We start from the raw sequence: 15459 nt of genomic DNA, 5'->3' as shown, positions 1-15459 counted from the left end.
TTTGCTTGGAAATATTTGCTCGTGGCGTTTGCCGATGCCACGACGAGCTTAAAAAACTCAAAAAATACATTACCTCTTATACAAGCTTCGCTCTATCTCATGCATAAGCGCGCCATGTAGCACAATCGCAGTTGTGCTGGTCGTCGACGTCGCCGCTCTATGAGCCGCCACCGCATCATGATCGCATGCTCATGCTGCTGGCCGCGTTGTGAAACGTTTCGTATTAAAGTCACCGAGACGACTCCGGATTCTAGATTATTGCTCCGACTTATATCACACATACATGCAATGAGAATTTTTATGAACACTTATACGACGATGATACGGCTTTACATGAAAAAATTCTACACGATGCGACCGGGAAAATACGTCCAAGTGGTTGCTCGACTATTTTCCTTTTAATTTTTTTTTATGCTTCGTAGTATCGATCGATATGAAGTATGAACCACATCAATTGGTCTTTTACAAGTGTGAAATGTATTCTCTCTAGATTGAAAGGAAGATGAAATTGGGAAAGGATCTGTTTTATTGATACACTAACGCGTTTATTAAATTTTTTTTTAATGTCCTTTGTATAATTTATTATAATTTCATTACTTGATAAAATAAAAAAACTTATAAATTATATGTTCTAACGTTCATAATTAATATTAAGCAATTAATTTTCTTTAAGATAACAATAATTTTTAATATTCACAAAAAAAAGAAATTTTTTCAATTTGTACATAGATTGGGGGAAAGAGAAGAATAATTCATTAAAGGAGCTTGAGAAGTAGGTATGTGAAAGAAATAACAATCAGATTTATATATTATGTACGATCTATCTCATTTACTGTATATAATTAATATACACAATTACCATTCTGTGAAAGTTCTCGGTTACAGACAAAATTATAATTAGGACGATAGAAGGAAATTCAAGTCTATTTTTTTACTATAAGTTTACCTAAAATTAAAAAAATGCCTATAATTTCCTACAGCTGGTTGTTTTTTCTTTTTTTAAAAAATTGATTTAGCTTTTTATCGACTTTCGGTGTCTTAAAATCATGAATTATACTTATAAGAAAAATTTATCGAAATATAATTTAAAACCTTACAGATTTCTAAAGCTTATATACACTTCAATGATCATCCGCATCATCATCATCAGAAATACATTTTTTACTTATTCTCTTTCTTCGGCCTCCACGGCCACCGCCTTCGCTTTTTCTACCCTTCATTTTGATCTTCATTCTGGAGTTAGATTCTGCGTCTGATCCATCATCACCGTCTTTATTGTCGTCGGAGCCCGTACCTTCGGCCTCGACTTTTTGTCGTGCATTTGTAAAAACAGACTGCAAAACAATTGAGTTCTCGTGGATTAGCGACGCTTCCTCGTTGTATATTTGTGCGTTTTTGCAAAGCTGCATAAAATCCTTCTCGAGTTCGTCCAAGTCCGTGTACTTGCCCTCGTCGATCTTTTGCAATAGTTTATTGATCGCCAGGGGCTTCTTGATTATTTCGTAATAATCTGGAAATTCTCGACGCGACGGCAATTCCATAAATGGCTCACTTAGTTCTCTACCATCAGATTCTGTATAGTTCACTACGGCTGACATGATTTTTTTCATACACCTTTTTAGTTTTGGATTCATTCCCGATTGACCTCTTCGCTTTTTAACAATGGGTTCATCATCTTCGTCACCTTTCTTTCTTCTTTTCCGTGTTTGCTTTTTCTTTTTGTCTTCCTCTTCTTCCTCTTCAAATTCACATCCGTCATCACCGATAGCTCTCATCAGTTCTTTTTCTGTTAAACTATTCGTGTAATCAACCTCTTTACGTTGCCTCGAACCTCTTCCCAGAATTTTTTCATCTTCTTCGTCGTAACAACATTTTTCAACTTCGTCATCGTTTTTAACTAACCATTCGGGAAGTTCAGATTCTTCGAGCAAACGTCCTTTTCTGGCAGGTCCTAATTTGGCTTCGTCTCTCCTTCTCTCCAAGTCGAGCTTTTGGAAAGATTCGAATTCGCCTTCAGACCTTGCAATCATTTGGTTCACAGTCTCGTCGTCTGGTACTTCATTTTCTTCTTCGTCCTCGGCATCGTCTTGATGTAAAATGCTCTGCAGGAATTGCTGTCGCTCAGAGCCAGTAGACTTTTGATCAAACATACCCGCCTGAATGACCTTTTCGTCCATGTTGAGCTTATATCTAGCAGCAGCCAAAATTCTTTCTTCTACAGAATTCACAGTCATTAATCGTAATACTCGTACTTCATTTTTCTGCCCAATTCGATGAGCTCTATCTTGAGCTTGCAAGTCTTGGTGAGGATTCCAGTCAGAATCAAAAATAATTACAGTATCTGCAGCCTGAAGATTCAAACCAAGCCCTCCAGCTCTAGTAGACAGTATAAATAGGAAATATTCTGATCCTGGATCGTTAAACTTCTTCAGAAGATCCCCTCTGTCTTCTGCTTTTGTCGTTCCGTCCAATCTTAAATACATAAAACCTCGCCAATTGAGATAATCCTCCATTATCGTCATTAGCTGGGTCATTTGACAGAACAGTAGTACCCTATGATTCGTCGCCTTTAGTTTAGGAAGGATACGATCTAATAATTCAAATTTGCCAGACGCTCGGTACAAAAGTGGCCCAGTGATAATGCCGGTGCCGTGAATACCTAAAAATTCACAGTATTTTTCTTCTATATGTTGAAACATAAATGGATGATTACAAAGTTTACGAAGCTGTACAATTGTATTCATTAAGGCTTTCGCGCCGCCTTTGCCACGTTTGCCTTTCTCAGATCCATCAGTCAGTAAAACGCCTTTACTTTGCATATGCCTATAAAGAACTTTTTGCAAGCCAGACATATCACACTTAATTATATACTCTACTTTGTCAGGCAGCTGAGACTCGACTTCTTTCTTAAGACGTCTCAGCAGGAAAGGACGCAAAACTTTATGTAAACGCCGAATAATAAGTATCGTCTCTTCTTCGTTAAGCTCGACTTTTTCGCCAGTGGTCGCGAAAGGTGCGTTGAACCACTGCTCGAAAGTACTGCACGACTTGAAGATCGATGGAAGTAAGAAATTCAACAGGGCCCAAAGCTCTGGGAGTTTGTTTTGCAGTGGCGTTCCGGTTAACAACAGACGATGAGGTGCGAGATAATGTGTATTCAAAACTTGAGTTAATTTACAATGATGATTTTTCATTCTGTGACCTTCGTCTATGATCATGTACTTCCACTGCAGCTTAGCTAAGACACTTTTGTCTTTTATAATGTATTCATAAGTAGTCAATAGTACATTAAACTTAGTGGCACGCATTTGCGATTGTATCGCTCTTCTGCCAGCTGGAGATCCCTTATAAGATACAACGACGACACTGGGCGCCCATTTTTCAAATTCTAATATCCAATTTGACAGCGTTGACAAAGGAACGATAATGAGGAAAGGCCCGTTGACTTTTTTCTTCTCCATGAGATACGTCACAAGGGCTATGGTCTGTATAGTTTTTCCGAGACCCATCTCGTCGGCGAGAATACCATTGAGATTGTTATTAAAGAGTGATACCATCCATTCGAGACCCTTGACTTGATATTCTTTGAGCTGCCCATTAACCATTATCGAGGCTTGTTCCGTAACGCTCTCGTGAACTGTGTGGGCTATACTGTAATAAGTTTGCTCTTCTGTTTTGTACTCATCGTCTTCAACTTTGGCCTTTTCAATGGTCTTCTTCACCTTCACTATCTCATTGGCAGTCTTTTCGTTCTTATCCTTGTTATTTTCGCCGTCATCATTTTCTTCGTCTTCTTCGTCATCTTCGCTATCAGTTTCGACGGCTTCCCAACCAGGATGAGACTCGAGAAATGCATTAAGTTGGCTCATGAGAGGAGCATCGTCACCGGTCAATGTGCGACCTGTTGCCGTTTCAAGGACTTCGACTCGAACGTCTTCACCGTCAATGCCTTCACCATTTTCACCGTCCATTGATAATCTCTTCTTCTTTTTCTTACGTTTTTGTTCTTCATATTGTTTCTTTTTCTGCTCAATCTTGTGTTGTTTAACCATTTCTGTGAGATTGCCAATGTACTCGTCAGTTTGTGATAGGAGGAAGGCTAGACGTTTGTCTTTCTTTTGATCGATAAGTTTTCTGTAACCCTCTTCATCCTCGGCCATGAGACGACGCATACGTTCTTTTTCTATCCTCTCTTGCTCTTTCTTCTGTTCTCGCTCCGCATTAGCATGATAATTCATGATTGCCTTATTGAGCCTTGCCAATTTAGCCATATTGTTTCGGTGATATTCTTTCAAATCTTTACCATGTTGCAATACTGCGGTCAAGAATTCCTGGTGTTTTTGTTTTCGTTTTCTTTCGGCTTCGAGCTTTTGCTGCTTTTCGAGTTTTTCCGTTGCTCGAGCTTCTCGCAGACCTTGTCGTTTTGCGCGTTTATACGCTTTCATGTTTACGACCGTTTCGAGAGTCGTGTCTCGACGAGTTGAAGTAACGATCTCCGATCTAAGCTGCCTTTGGAAATCGAGTAATCGCAACATTCGCAGCTCCGTCATGGCTTGACTACGTAAATCGTCTGGCAAATTAGGGGGTAAATTGCTCAACTGTTGAATGCGTATAGAAATATTTCGGGCTATCCTAGTTTCACGTTCATCCAAGATTTCTAGTGGATCGATGCCTGGTGGCCTACACATAGTGGTCACTTTGATGCCTTTTCCCGCTTGTGGACCTTGCTGATGTTGTTGCTGTTGCTGCTGTTGTTGCTGCTGCTGATGTTGTTGTTGTTGTTGTTGCAGTTGTTGTTGCTGCTGTTGTTGCTGCTGCTGCTGTTGCTGTATATGTGGAGGACCTGGTTGCTGCTGTGGATGCATTTGTGGCGGTGGACCGCCAGGGCCCATCCTAGGTGGACCTGGGGGAAATCCAGGCATTCCCATAGGCCCATGAGGAGGAGGTGGAGCACCTGGAGGAACAGTTGGCCCCATTGGACTTTGATTAGGTTCTGTTGGTCTTTGACCTTGTACAGCCATTATTTGTTGCGGACTCAAAGGTTGATTTCGCAACAATATCCGATATGCTATCAACTGTGCATGAAACTGTTGAAGTTGCTGAGGAGAAAGTGGACTATTTTCACCTATGCTCTGGCGAGATCGTAGTGCTAATAATTGAAGATATCTTGGATCTTCTTGAAGTCCTTTCTTTTCCATTGTATTTATTACTTTCTGTAAAGCGTGTAAATTTTCTTGTCCTTGGCCTGGTAGTGGAGCAGGTCCGGGACCAGGACCGGGGCCGGGTCCTGGGCCGGGTCCAGGTCCAGTCATAATACCAGGACCTGACATTGGTGCGGGTGAAGGTCCATTTTGCACATTTGCACTGATATGACCTGGCCCTTGATGTCCTGGTGGACCTTGATGGCCAGGCGGTCCTTGATGACCGGGTGGCCCTTGATGACTCGGTGGTCCTTGATGACCGGGCGGTCCTTGATGGCCAGGCGGTCCTTGATGACTTGGTGGCCCTTGATGGCCGGGCGGTCCTTGATGACCAGGCGGACCCTGATGACTTGGTGGTCCCTGGTGTCCGGGAGGCCCTTGGTGACCAGGTGGTCCCTGATGACTGGGCGGACCTTGATGACTAAGGGGGCCTTGATGGCCAGGCGGTCCTTGATGACCAGGTGGTCCTTGATGGCCTGGCGGTCCCTGATGACCAAGGGGGCCTTGATGAGAAGAAGGACCTTGATGAACTGCACTTGGATGTCCCATTGGTGGAGGACCTCCTGGTCCCATAGGACCTCCAGGGCCCATTGGAACACCAGCATTCATTGGTCCACCTGGGCCAGAAATGCCCATTGGACCTGCAGGACCACTGTTACTCATTGCGACGTTTGGTCCACCTAGAGGACCACTTGGACCCATAGGTCCTCCAGGTCCACTAGATATTGGTCCACCGGGTCCACTTGACATTTGTCCTCCAGGACCACTGACCATTGGTCCAGCAGATCCCATAGGCCCTCCTGGGCCCATAGGATTATTTGCATTAGCACCCATAGGACCTCCTGGTGTCACACTGTTCATGGGTCCTCCAGCACTCATAGGTCCTTGATGATTTCCAGGGCCTAGCGGACCTCCTTGTCCACCGACGTTCATTGGCCCACCAGGTCCCATAGAGCTTCCTGGAGGCATTGGACCACCAGGGCCACTGCCACTCATTGAACTATTTGGTCCTCCAGGACCCATTTGTCCACTAGAACTCATGGGACCTCCAGGGCCACCTGCATTTATTGGACCTCCTGGACCTACAGGTGGTTGTTGTTGATTTCCTGCAAATATTAACAAAATGTTAGTATCTTAGAATATTAAAATGTAGCCTTTACTGTGCAAAAATAATCATAATTTACGTAAGTATTACACAGCAGAGTTATTTGAACACGAGCTATTTAAAATTGATGTAAAACAATAAACAATATTTATAAAATAATTCATTAGTAATTGAATCATTGTATGTAAAAATTGTGTGAACAAATTCTTAGTTTTCATTCGTAAAATCAATTACTTGGCGTACCCAAATTTTGTCTCATCTCTGATGGATGAGGTATGCCAGGTCCTGGCGAAGGCGACGGTCCAGAATGACCAGAAGGCCCATGACCCATCATTGGGCCTCCTTGTGGAGTAGATTGCTGTTGCGGCCCTGGTGCAGAACCAGGATGACCCGGTCCTTGTCCCATACCTCCACTATTTCCTTGTGAAGGATGATGCTGGTAATATTGTGGACCAGGCATCTGAGACTGATGCGGGTGCTGTTGGTGTGACAGTCCATGCGGGGGCTGATGCATTCCTTGGTGTTGGTCGGAATGCGGACCCGAATGTGGGGGCCCTTGTGGAGGTTGGTGTGGCATTTGATGGGGTGGTTGGTGATGGTGCGATTGCAAATGCGGAGGTCCTTGAGGGTGAGGACCTTGATGATGAGGGGGTGGTCCTTGAGAGTGTGGACCCTGTTGGTGTGGAGGAGGCTGCTGGTGGGGTGGTGGTCCCTGTTGTTGATGTGATGGTTGCCCATGTGGTCCCTGCATCTGCTGATGAGGTGATGGCGCATGTGGACCTTGCGGATGCGGCGATTGCGAATGTGGAGGAGGCCCTTGTTGGGGGTGAGGCGACTGTGGATGTGGCGGACCTTGCATATGCGACGACTGCTGATGAGGGCCAGGCCCATGTGGCGACTGCGAATGTGGTGGCCCTTGCAGATGCGGCGACTGCGAGTGCGAATGCGGCGGTCCTTGCTGATGAGGCGATTGCGGGGGAGGAGGATGCTGCTGCGATGGGTGCGACGATTGTGGATGCGGAGGAACTTGATGCCCAGAGTGAGGGTATCCTCCAGGTTGTGAAGGGGGCTGCTGCTGGGGTGGTCCTCCTTGCATTTGTGATCCATCGTAACCCTGTGATGGACCATGTGAAGGATGTGGAGGGGGTGGCATACCCATGTGTGGGGGCATTTGATGAGGATGTCCTGCATAGCCTTGTGGTGGAGGCTGTTGATGATGGCCCATTGGAGGCATCGGTGGACCTCCATATCCTTGAGGCGGTTGCCCTAAAAGAAAATAATAATTAGTTTACAGCTCGCATTGACATGTATAAGAGTTTTATCAATATAGATGAGAAAATAAAAACATGCTGAAATAAAATTTGTTTCTTCAAGATAATATTTTAAAATAATTTATAAAAATCTTACTTGTTTCATTTATAAAACTATCGAGGTTCATACTGTCACAAGAATTTTCTTAATAAGTCATATCAGTAAGCTTAAGCACGACTGAGACAAGTATTAGATAGAATGCCAGTGGCTCAGTTATTATCAAAATATAAACAAAAACAATGACAAGGTCAAGCAGACAACACATGTACCATTGACCAAGTGGGAGCACAAAACCATAAGATTATCAAACAAGAAAATATGAGAATGATTATGTGCTCTGTCAAAGAACTAAGTTAATCATTTATAGCGGTTAAACATGCAACGAGAGGAGAAACGACAAAGAAAGTATTTGGTTAAGAGCACATGTCAAGTGATGGGCTTACCAGGATGATGAGGTGGAAACATGTTTGGATTTTGCTGTGCCATAGGATGCTGTGGCTGGTTATTATTTGGTTGGCCAGGCTGCATGGGTGGCATCGACTGATCCTGGTAGCCAGACGCTGGACTGTGGGGGTGACTGCTGTGGGGCGAAGGCGCCTGCGGTGGTGGCGGGCCCATCTGTCCAGGCTGCGAAGAATTCGTGGGCGGCCCCGGCGGCTGCGGTGGCGGCATGGGCTGCGGCGACGAGCTGGTCATGTTCGTCTGGGGACTGTTGGTCCAGTTGGTCGCCGCGGGCGAGGACGAGTCGTCGTCATTGTCGGGTTGCTGCTGCTGCTGCGCGGCACCGGCCGCGGCGTTCAGCCGACGGCGCACAGCGGCATCCCGGCACGCGTTGGCAGCGGCTCCATTGTAGCCGGCCGTGGTCGCGGCTGGTACGGCCGGTGGCTGTGACTGTGCAGCGGCTACTCCGCCGCCGCCGCCGGCCTGTCCTCCTCCGCCTCGCGGCTGCTTGGGCGCTCTACTTACTTTGCGGCCGCTGCTCATCGTCGACGTCGACGGCTGCTCGTCGTCGGACAACAGCGGCGGCGGCTCAGGTCGTCGATGACGATGACGTTGTGGCGATTTGCGACGTCGTTACTGTTCAGCACTGCTGCTGTCGCTGCGGCGTTGTAGGCGACGACGTTAATGGGTGCGAGTCGATGATGCCAGGTTACGCGGTGCCGAGGATGGCGAATCATCGCCGGCGTACGGCCGTGTCAGCCGAGCCAGTAACGGCGGCAGCGTGCATGCCTCCTCACACTAACGAATCGCGTGTCGGTCGTCGTCGTGGTCGTCGTCGTCGTCGTGATCCGCGCGCCGATCTGCTGCTATAATGCTGCTGCTACGACTCGCGCGTGTCTGTGTGTGTGTATTCGGTATGTATGTATGTAATATATCTGTGTTGTCGAGAGGTTCGCTGCAGGCGGCGGCCGACGACTCCTTGTCGACGCAGACTCGATGCTGCTACCGATGATGTTGTTATTGTTGTTGTTGTTGTGGTTGTTGTCGTCGTCGTTGTCGTTGAGGGCGACCCGCGCCTCCGTTACAATGCGATGAGCGTCAGCGACGACGTCGGCACAGGCACGGCCCAAGCAGGAGCAAGGATGGGTCCGCGTCCATATAATACAAGCGCGCACGGCACCAAGGAGTTTTTAGCAGTGTAGCAGAGCACGGCACATATACAGACACGCACAGCGAGACTCTTTCTCGCGCTCCGTGCACGGCGTTGATATTATTATTGAATATTGTATTACTTTTTGCACGTATATCGAGTAGTATATCTTTTTGCTAATGCGCGCACACGTACACACTCACACACAGGGGCACGCACTGGTCGGGCAATATATATATACGTGAAAAATATACACGCACACTCGGACGCACACACGAGTCGATCACGCACACAATGCACGACGTGGCTCGGGGAGCGCAGCAGAGCAGCTCTCTCGGCGACTTTTGCTGGCTCCTCGCGATGTATGAAACTGGTGTGCCGAACGATATCGTCTTTGCGTCGCGGGATGCACACGCATACGACATCCACTGCACTGAGGCCGATTGCTCAACTTTTTCCAAACGCTCCTCGTTCACTTGTGATATATAATATAACTCGCGCTCTCTCTCTCTCTCTCTCTTTCTCTCTTTTGCTCGGCTCTCTTGTGGGCTTAATACACAGAAAGCGCACAGTGCCAGGCTAGGCTATATAACGCGGCGATATACATACGCACAGTACACTTCCGACGACTCTCTGTGCACGGAGCGAGCGAGCGTATACGAGCACGACGAGTCTCTCTACGTAGCTCTCCGTCTCTCTCGCACTCGCGCTCGTACGTTCGTTCGTTCGTTCGTTCGTTCTCGGCTCTCGCTCTCCGTGGGTTATGGTTGTATAGTGTGCCTGCCTCTATACACTGTACAGTACGTCGCTCGGTCTCGCTCGCTCTCCCAGCGCGCCTACTTGTGCTTCTCTCCTCTCTTTACATAACCTTAATTTCGCCACTGCGCGGATCGGAGCGAGAGTCTCGCTGTCTCTCTCTTTCTCGTGTGGCTACGTGCGCGCTTGGGTTATGATATAAACTCGCACACATATACGCGAGAACGGAGCGGAGCGGCGCGGGCGCGCACTACGACGAGAGCGAAAAAGCAGCAGCAGCACCAATACACAGCGGCGCGCAGAGGCGGCAGGCAGTAGTCACAGTATACACACAGCGACGTAGACGACGACGAATCGAGTCGACAGCGGCGGCACACACACGCACACAACGACGCGCCGTATATTTTATTTTCGTCGTGTATGTGTGCCGTGTGTGTGTGTGTGTGTGTGTGTGTGTGTGTGTTGAATATTTACAAGTTATATGAAGACACAGTCGCGCCGCAACACACGGACGCGCGCCGTTGTCGAAATCGCTTGGCCAGCATGTAGACGGAGATATGTAAAAAGTCGCGCGGCTGTAAAAGAGGCTAGGTTTCTCGCCTCGTCGAGCTCAGTGTAAAAAATGTTTTGACCGTATATACACGTAGCAAAATTACTCGATTTTGTTCTACACTTTGTGTGTAAAGTTGTGTGTATGCGTGTCTTTTTCTCTTTTTTGACTCCTTTCCTTTTCTTTACAGCGGTCTACTCTACGAGCTCGTTGCAGCTTCACTCGGCCGTATATAAAAAATAACATACAGTTATAAATATTATACAGAGTGTAAATCTTGGGTTTCGAAATTTTCCGCGTCCGCGTTACAACGACGCAGGCAGTCTCTCTGTTTTTTTTTTGCAATGAAAAATCACGTACGTCGCAGTTGAGCACTATTATATACGCTCAGCTTCATGCAGCACAGTAGTTTAGCCGCAGTAGAGGCTAGGCTGCTGCTGCTGTTGTTCAGCGTAGTAGATTGATGATTATGCTTTTAACACAGACGCACGCATACAGCCGTGCAAATACGTGCCGTGTGTTGTTATGTGTGCGCTATGCTACTACCACCACGACAACAACAAGACTCACTGACGTTAAAGCACACGCGCGCCACGAATGAACTTTATGAACGTACGTACGTGCATGCACACATACACATACGAAAGGGGCACGCGCGCGAGTTGTGCCGTGCTGTGTGCTCCGTTGCGGGCTTCTCTTCTTCGCCCGTCGTCGTCGTCGTTCGCTTATATGCGGCGAGTTTTGCAATTGGCGATGATGCACACACGCACTCGCCGATGTATAGCGCGCCGAGCAAGATCGCAACCCTACCTACTTCTGCCTCGCATCTATACGTGCATGTGTGCGTTTTGAGATAGTATAGTTGCCGTTTACTGTATACATATACAACACAGAGACGCGCGCGCGCTTGCAGAGACTCTGAAAGTCCAAGCAAATACGTTTGTCGAAATAACGTACTTGTTATGTTTACTCGCTATACATGTATTATAATTTTAGTCGAGTCAATTATTTCATCAATAATTTTGACGGAATGTATAATCATACGGTGGATTTTCAACGTCAAAATGTTACAATTCATAATGTTCCATGCCATTTGTGGCTTCGAAAGCAAGAAACGCGCCAACGAGCCAAGAGAGGAAAATAACGTATGGAGCACGATTTTGCGAACTCTGCGTCAGCCAATCGAAATCGTCTCTTTCTCTCTCTCACTCAACTGCAACTGCTGCAGTTCGTTATGTGTTTCATGTTCACATGTACGATGCACGAATACGTGCATGTGTGCATTAAATCGCATCGAACGTCGCAGCTTATTCGTGTGCATGAGTCGTCGTCGTCCGACGTCGTCGGGGATGCCGATTGCCGTGCGATGTATAGTTTCGTACGAGATATATGTGTGCGTTAGACGAGTATCAGCAAATTATATACACTCAGGTATATGTACAGAGAGAGACAGAAATCGTCTTTCTCTTTTTCGCCAACGCGCGCGCGAGTACAAGTCCGAAGTCTGTTTTGCCGTCGAGCCGCTGCGCCGCTTTGCAGAACGGAGTAGCGAGAGCGTTTTTGTATGTGTGCGCTCAACAGACAACATATAGGTGCTGTATGTGTGTATATGGCATATCGCAGACACGGGGAGATTATAGCGGCGTCCGGCTAAAGCGGCTCCTCGGCGAACTGCTACTATATAGTAGCGCGTTTATCGGAAAGGAGACGCTAACGCACTCTATACAGTTTACACGCCAACGGCAGCAGGCACAGTACGCGCAACGCACACACACACACACACATACGCATGGCTCCCGTGTGTACGTCCGTATGCGAGGCAGAAAGATAAATTCGTAAACCGAACTAGCGACTGCGAGGCGAGTCTGTCTTTGTCTGCTGCCCGGCAAACTCGGTATCGAACATTGCGGCACAAGCACAAAACTCTCCCACTGGTCGACGGGGGCTGCGCGCGCTGCTCGGCGCGCTTGCGCTCCTTTTCTCTCTCTCTCTCTCTCTCTCTCTCTTACTCTCATGCTCCTTTTTGTTCGCCGGAATCAGAATTCCGATGTCGATTTGCGAGCGCACACACCCGCCGCCATCCGCAGCCGCTGCGCTGCGCGCGAGGGAGAGATATCGCCGTCGCGGCAGCACACACAACGCACACACCAACGCGGGGCCCCGCGAATCTGTGTAGCGGGCGACGAAACCCCGCGCCTGGCGACATCTATCGCCCGGCCTCGGACTGTTGGTGTACGCGGTCAGTGAGTGACGGTACATACAGCGACTTTTTAAAATGGCGCGGCCCTATTAAAAACCCACGCCTGCGCGCCCAAGCCAACTGGCCTTTTTCCCCCCGCCCCGCCGCCTTGCAACTTTTCTTCTGCTGCGCCGTCGCGGCTTCCACTTTTTGACGTCCCAGTTGCTACTGCTAAGAATGCTGTCATAACCTCGAATTATTCTCTACAGTGCACTCTTGATAGTTCGTTCGTCGACGTCGTCGTCGTCATTCGTGTGCACTGCACGAGAATTATGCAACGAGAACTCCGTTGACAACGAAAACCAACGGTTCAGGTGCCGTGTTATCGTTGCGGCGCGAGATCCTGTCATTGCTCCGAATTACCACTTGATTGTTTCACAGGTAAGTTGATAACTCTTCATCCTTTACGTAAGATCGCGACATGTAAAATGAATTTCGATGCACGAGTATCATCTTTTAAGGAATGTGGTCTTTACAATGCAGTTGGTACCACGATCTCCTTTGCTGCCGCGTGATTTGTGTCTATGTAGATGTGTGTCTGAATATGCAAATAAAGATAACAGTTACCGAATAGCTCAGCTCATTATTTTTACCAAAGCTCAAGGTCTTGTAAAAGATTTCCATGTGCTTTTACCGTTTATTTTTATCGATCGAGCTATATGATGATGGTCCAGCATATAGCATGTGCTCGTTAGGTGTTCTGCTACGGGAATTATTGTGTCTACCTATGAATTTTTCGATAATATATCTTTATGGTACATGTTTTTGATTTGTGCAACGAATTATTTTATCAAGCTGACGATGCACAAAATGTTACTGTGAAAATATCGCTTATTTACAAATAATTTTCTATTTTACAGGATGATAGGGATAGGCTGTTAGTTGCAGACAATTATTAAACATGATATTAGCTTTTCAAGCTTCAACCAGATTTTGTCAAAAGATAACATGTCTTACTCAGACAAAATTCATTGGTGTCACAGTGAGTATACAATTATTACTTCCCAATGACCCTTGATAATTCAAGTTTACTAAATCATTTTTCTTATTTTAGTACGCTGCCAGTGCAGCTCAACCAAAACACAAGACTCCAAGGTTCAGAGAACCACCAATTATCATCGTAGGAGAAAAAAGTAAATTTCGACATGTTGTTGATGTTAAAACAATTATTCCCCCAAACATTGAAAACCCATATCTAAAGAAAGAAAGTGTAACTTCAAGTGATAATGTAAATAATGAAGTGAGCAAACCACAGATGTGGAAATGGGGTAAACTTGAAGTAGATCCTACCCAACTTCACAAGTACTGTTTGATGCTATCTAAATTTAGATTAACATGTAAGTATTTTTAATTATTGTTTGAAATTCAATCCAATCATTATAATTATTTTCTCCCAAATAAAAATGTATAACATTTGGATAACAAAATACCTCAATTTTTCAGCTCTAGTTGTCATCACAGCAATGGGTGGTTATGCACTTGCTCCTGGAGCATTTGAAGTATACAACTTCTTGGCTTGCTCTTTGGGTACAGGATTAGTTTCAGCTGCTGCTAATGCTGTGAATCAATCTATGGAAGTTCCTTATGATGCCCAAATGGCTCGAACCAAAAATCGTGTTCTAGTCAGAGGATTACTTGCGTAAGTTTCAATTTCAATTTTAAAAAATAGACTATTGTTTTGTAATTATTAATTTATTTTTTTTTATTATAGTCCAAAACATGCACTTGTATTTGCTGCAATTTCTGGCGTAGCTGGTATTACTCTTCTAGCCGACGTTAACACCCTGACAGCAGTGCTTGGAGGTGCTAATTTGTTACTGTACACATCAATTTACACACCTTTGAAACGTATTAGTATTCTCAACACATGGGTTGGTTCAGTTGGTGAGTTATTTTTTTTTTATATATAAAATTGATAAACTCTAAAAATATGGTAAAATAATAAACCCTATGTGCAGTTGGAGCAGTACCTCCATTGATGGGATGGGCCGCCTGCGTCGGAACAATAGCCTCGCCTGGTGCATGGATAATGTCTGGTATGTTATTCGCTTGGCAATTTCCTCACTTCAACGCTCTGTCATGGAACTTGAGGCCCGATTACTCTAAAGCCGGTTATAGAATGATGGCCGTTAGTAATCCAGATTTATGTCGAAGGACGTCGTTTCGCTATACTGTGTTGTTGACTGCACTTTCTTATCTCGCACCTGCACTGGATGTTACGAATTGGTGGTTCGCGGTAGCTTCTACACCACTGAATGCGTACTTTCTCTATCTTGGTAAGACACTCTTAACTAGTAGCTTGAAACTATTTAATAATATATGAAGGTACTTGATTGAAGATTTTTTTAATATTTCAGCATGGGAATTCAACAGAGAAGGTGATGCTAGGACGTCACGACGATTGTTTAGGTTTTCGTTGTTACACTTGCCAATTTTAATGACGTTAATGTTGTTGAGCAAAAAACACTGGTTTGTCAGTAATGACAAAACGGAAAGTACACAAATTAAAGATGTTAACGAAAAAAACCAATTGCTTGAAGCAATGTCTAGGGTGATACATTCGACGTCTGCGTAAGATTGTTGACGAAACTATAAATTGACGAAATCATACGCAACTGTTTTCGAGCCTGTAAAATAAATAGTCAATTGACTCTTGTAAAAATCTTGTACAATAATGTTAAGCAAATTAAAAATATTAGAAAAAAA

At 45.6% G+C, this 15459-nt stretch overlaps 2 protein-coding genes across 2 annotated transcripts; one reads left to right on the top strand and one right to left on the bottom strand.

The window, feature by feature from the left end:
* Nucleotides 1-801: 801 nt before the first annotated feature.
* LOC106655738 (ATP-dependent helicase brm-like) lies at nucleotides 802-10237 on the bottom strand. Its single transcript, XM_014376281.2, has 3 exons — nucleotides 8061-10237; nucleotides 6550-7572; nucleotides 802-6307 (listed from the first exon to the last, which is right to left on the bottom strand). The coding sequence occupies exons 1-3, from the start codon at nucleotides 8599-8601 to the stop codon at nucleotides 1122-1124; spliced, it is 6750 nt and encodes a 2249-aa protein (XP_014231767.1). The 5' UTR covers nucleotides 8602-10237; the 3' UTR covers nucleotides 802-1121.
* Nucleotides 10238-12605: 2368 nt separating this feature from the next.
* On the top strand, nucleotides 12606-15434 carry LOC106655745 (protoheme IX farnesyltransferase, mitochondrial). The gene is made up of 7 exons (XM_014376290.2): nucleotides 12606-13134; nucleotides 13614-13735; nucleotides 13808-14090; nucleotides 14197-14392; nucleotides 14465-14637; nucleotides 14712-15029; nucleotides 15111-15434. Exons 2-7 carry the CDS (start codon nucleotides 13655-13657, stop codon nucleotides 15326-15328), a joined length of 1269 nt encoding a protein of 422 aa, XP_014231776.1. The 5' UTR covers nucleotides 12606-13134; nucleotides 13614-13654; the 3' UTR covers nucleotides 15329-15434.
* Nucleotides 15435-15459: the final 25 nt, after the last annotated feature.

Source organism: Trichogramma pretiosum, unplaced genomic scaffold, assembly GCF_000599845.2.
Source record: "Trichogramma pretiosum strain Unisexual culture from Peru unplaced genomic scaffold, Tpre_2.0 scaffold64, whole genome shotgun sequence".
Lineage (NCBI taxonomy): Eukaryota > Metazoa > Arthropoda > Insecta > Hymenoptera > Trichogrammatidae > Trichogramma > Trichogramma pretiosum.
The sequence above is the reverse complement of the archived record's forward strand: the minus strand, read 5'-3'. Positions and strand labels throughout refer to the sequence as shown.

What these genes read in the sequence shown, in the direction of transcription:
- LOC106655738 (XM_014376281.2), bottom strand. Translation starts at nt 8,601, where the DNA reads ATGAGCAGCGGCCGCAAAGTAAGTAGAGCGCCCAAGCAGCCGCGAGGC. An exon ending in GTTTCCACCTCATCATCCTG is followed by an intron (nt 7,573 to 8,060) that starts GTAAGCCCATCA and finishes ATTTTCTTTTAG; the next exon opens with GGCAACCGCCTCAAGGATAT. An exon ending in AGAGATGAGACAAAATTTGG is followed by an intron (nt 6,308 to 6,549) that starts GTACGCCAAGTA and finishes TAATATTTGCAG; the next exon opens with GAAATCAACAACAACCACCT.
- LOC106655745 (XM_014376290.2), top strand. Translation starts at nt 13,655, where the DNA reads ATGATATTAGCTTTTCAAGCTTCAACCAGATTTTGTCAAAAGATAACA. An exon ending in CACATGGGTTGGTTCAGTTG is followed by an intron (nt 14,638 to 14,711) that starts GTGAGTTATTTT and finishes CCCTATGTGCAG; the next exon opens with TTGGAGCAGTACCTCCATTG. An exon ending in TGCGTACTTTCTCTATCTTG is followed by an intron (nt 15,030 to 15,110) that starts GTAAGACACTCT and finishes TTAATATTTCAG; the next exon opens with CATGGGAATTCAACAGAGAA.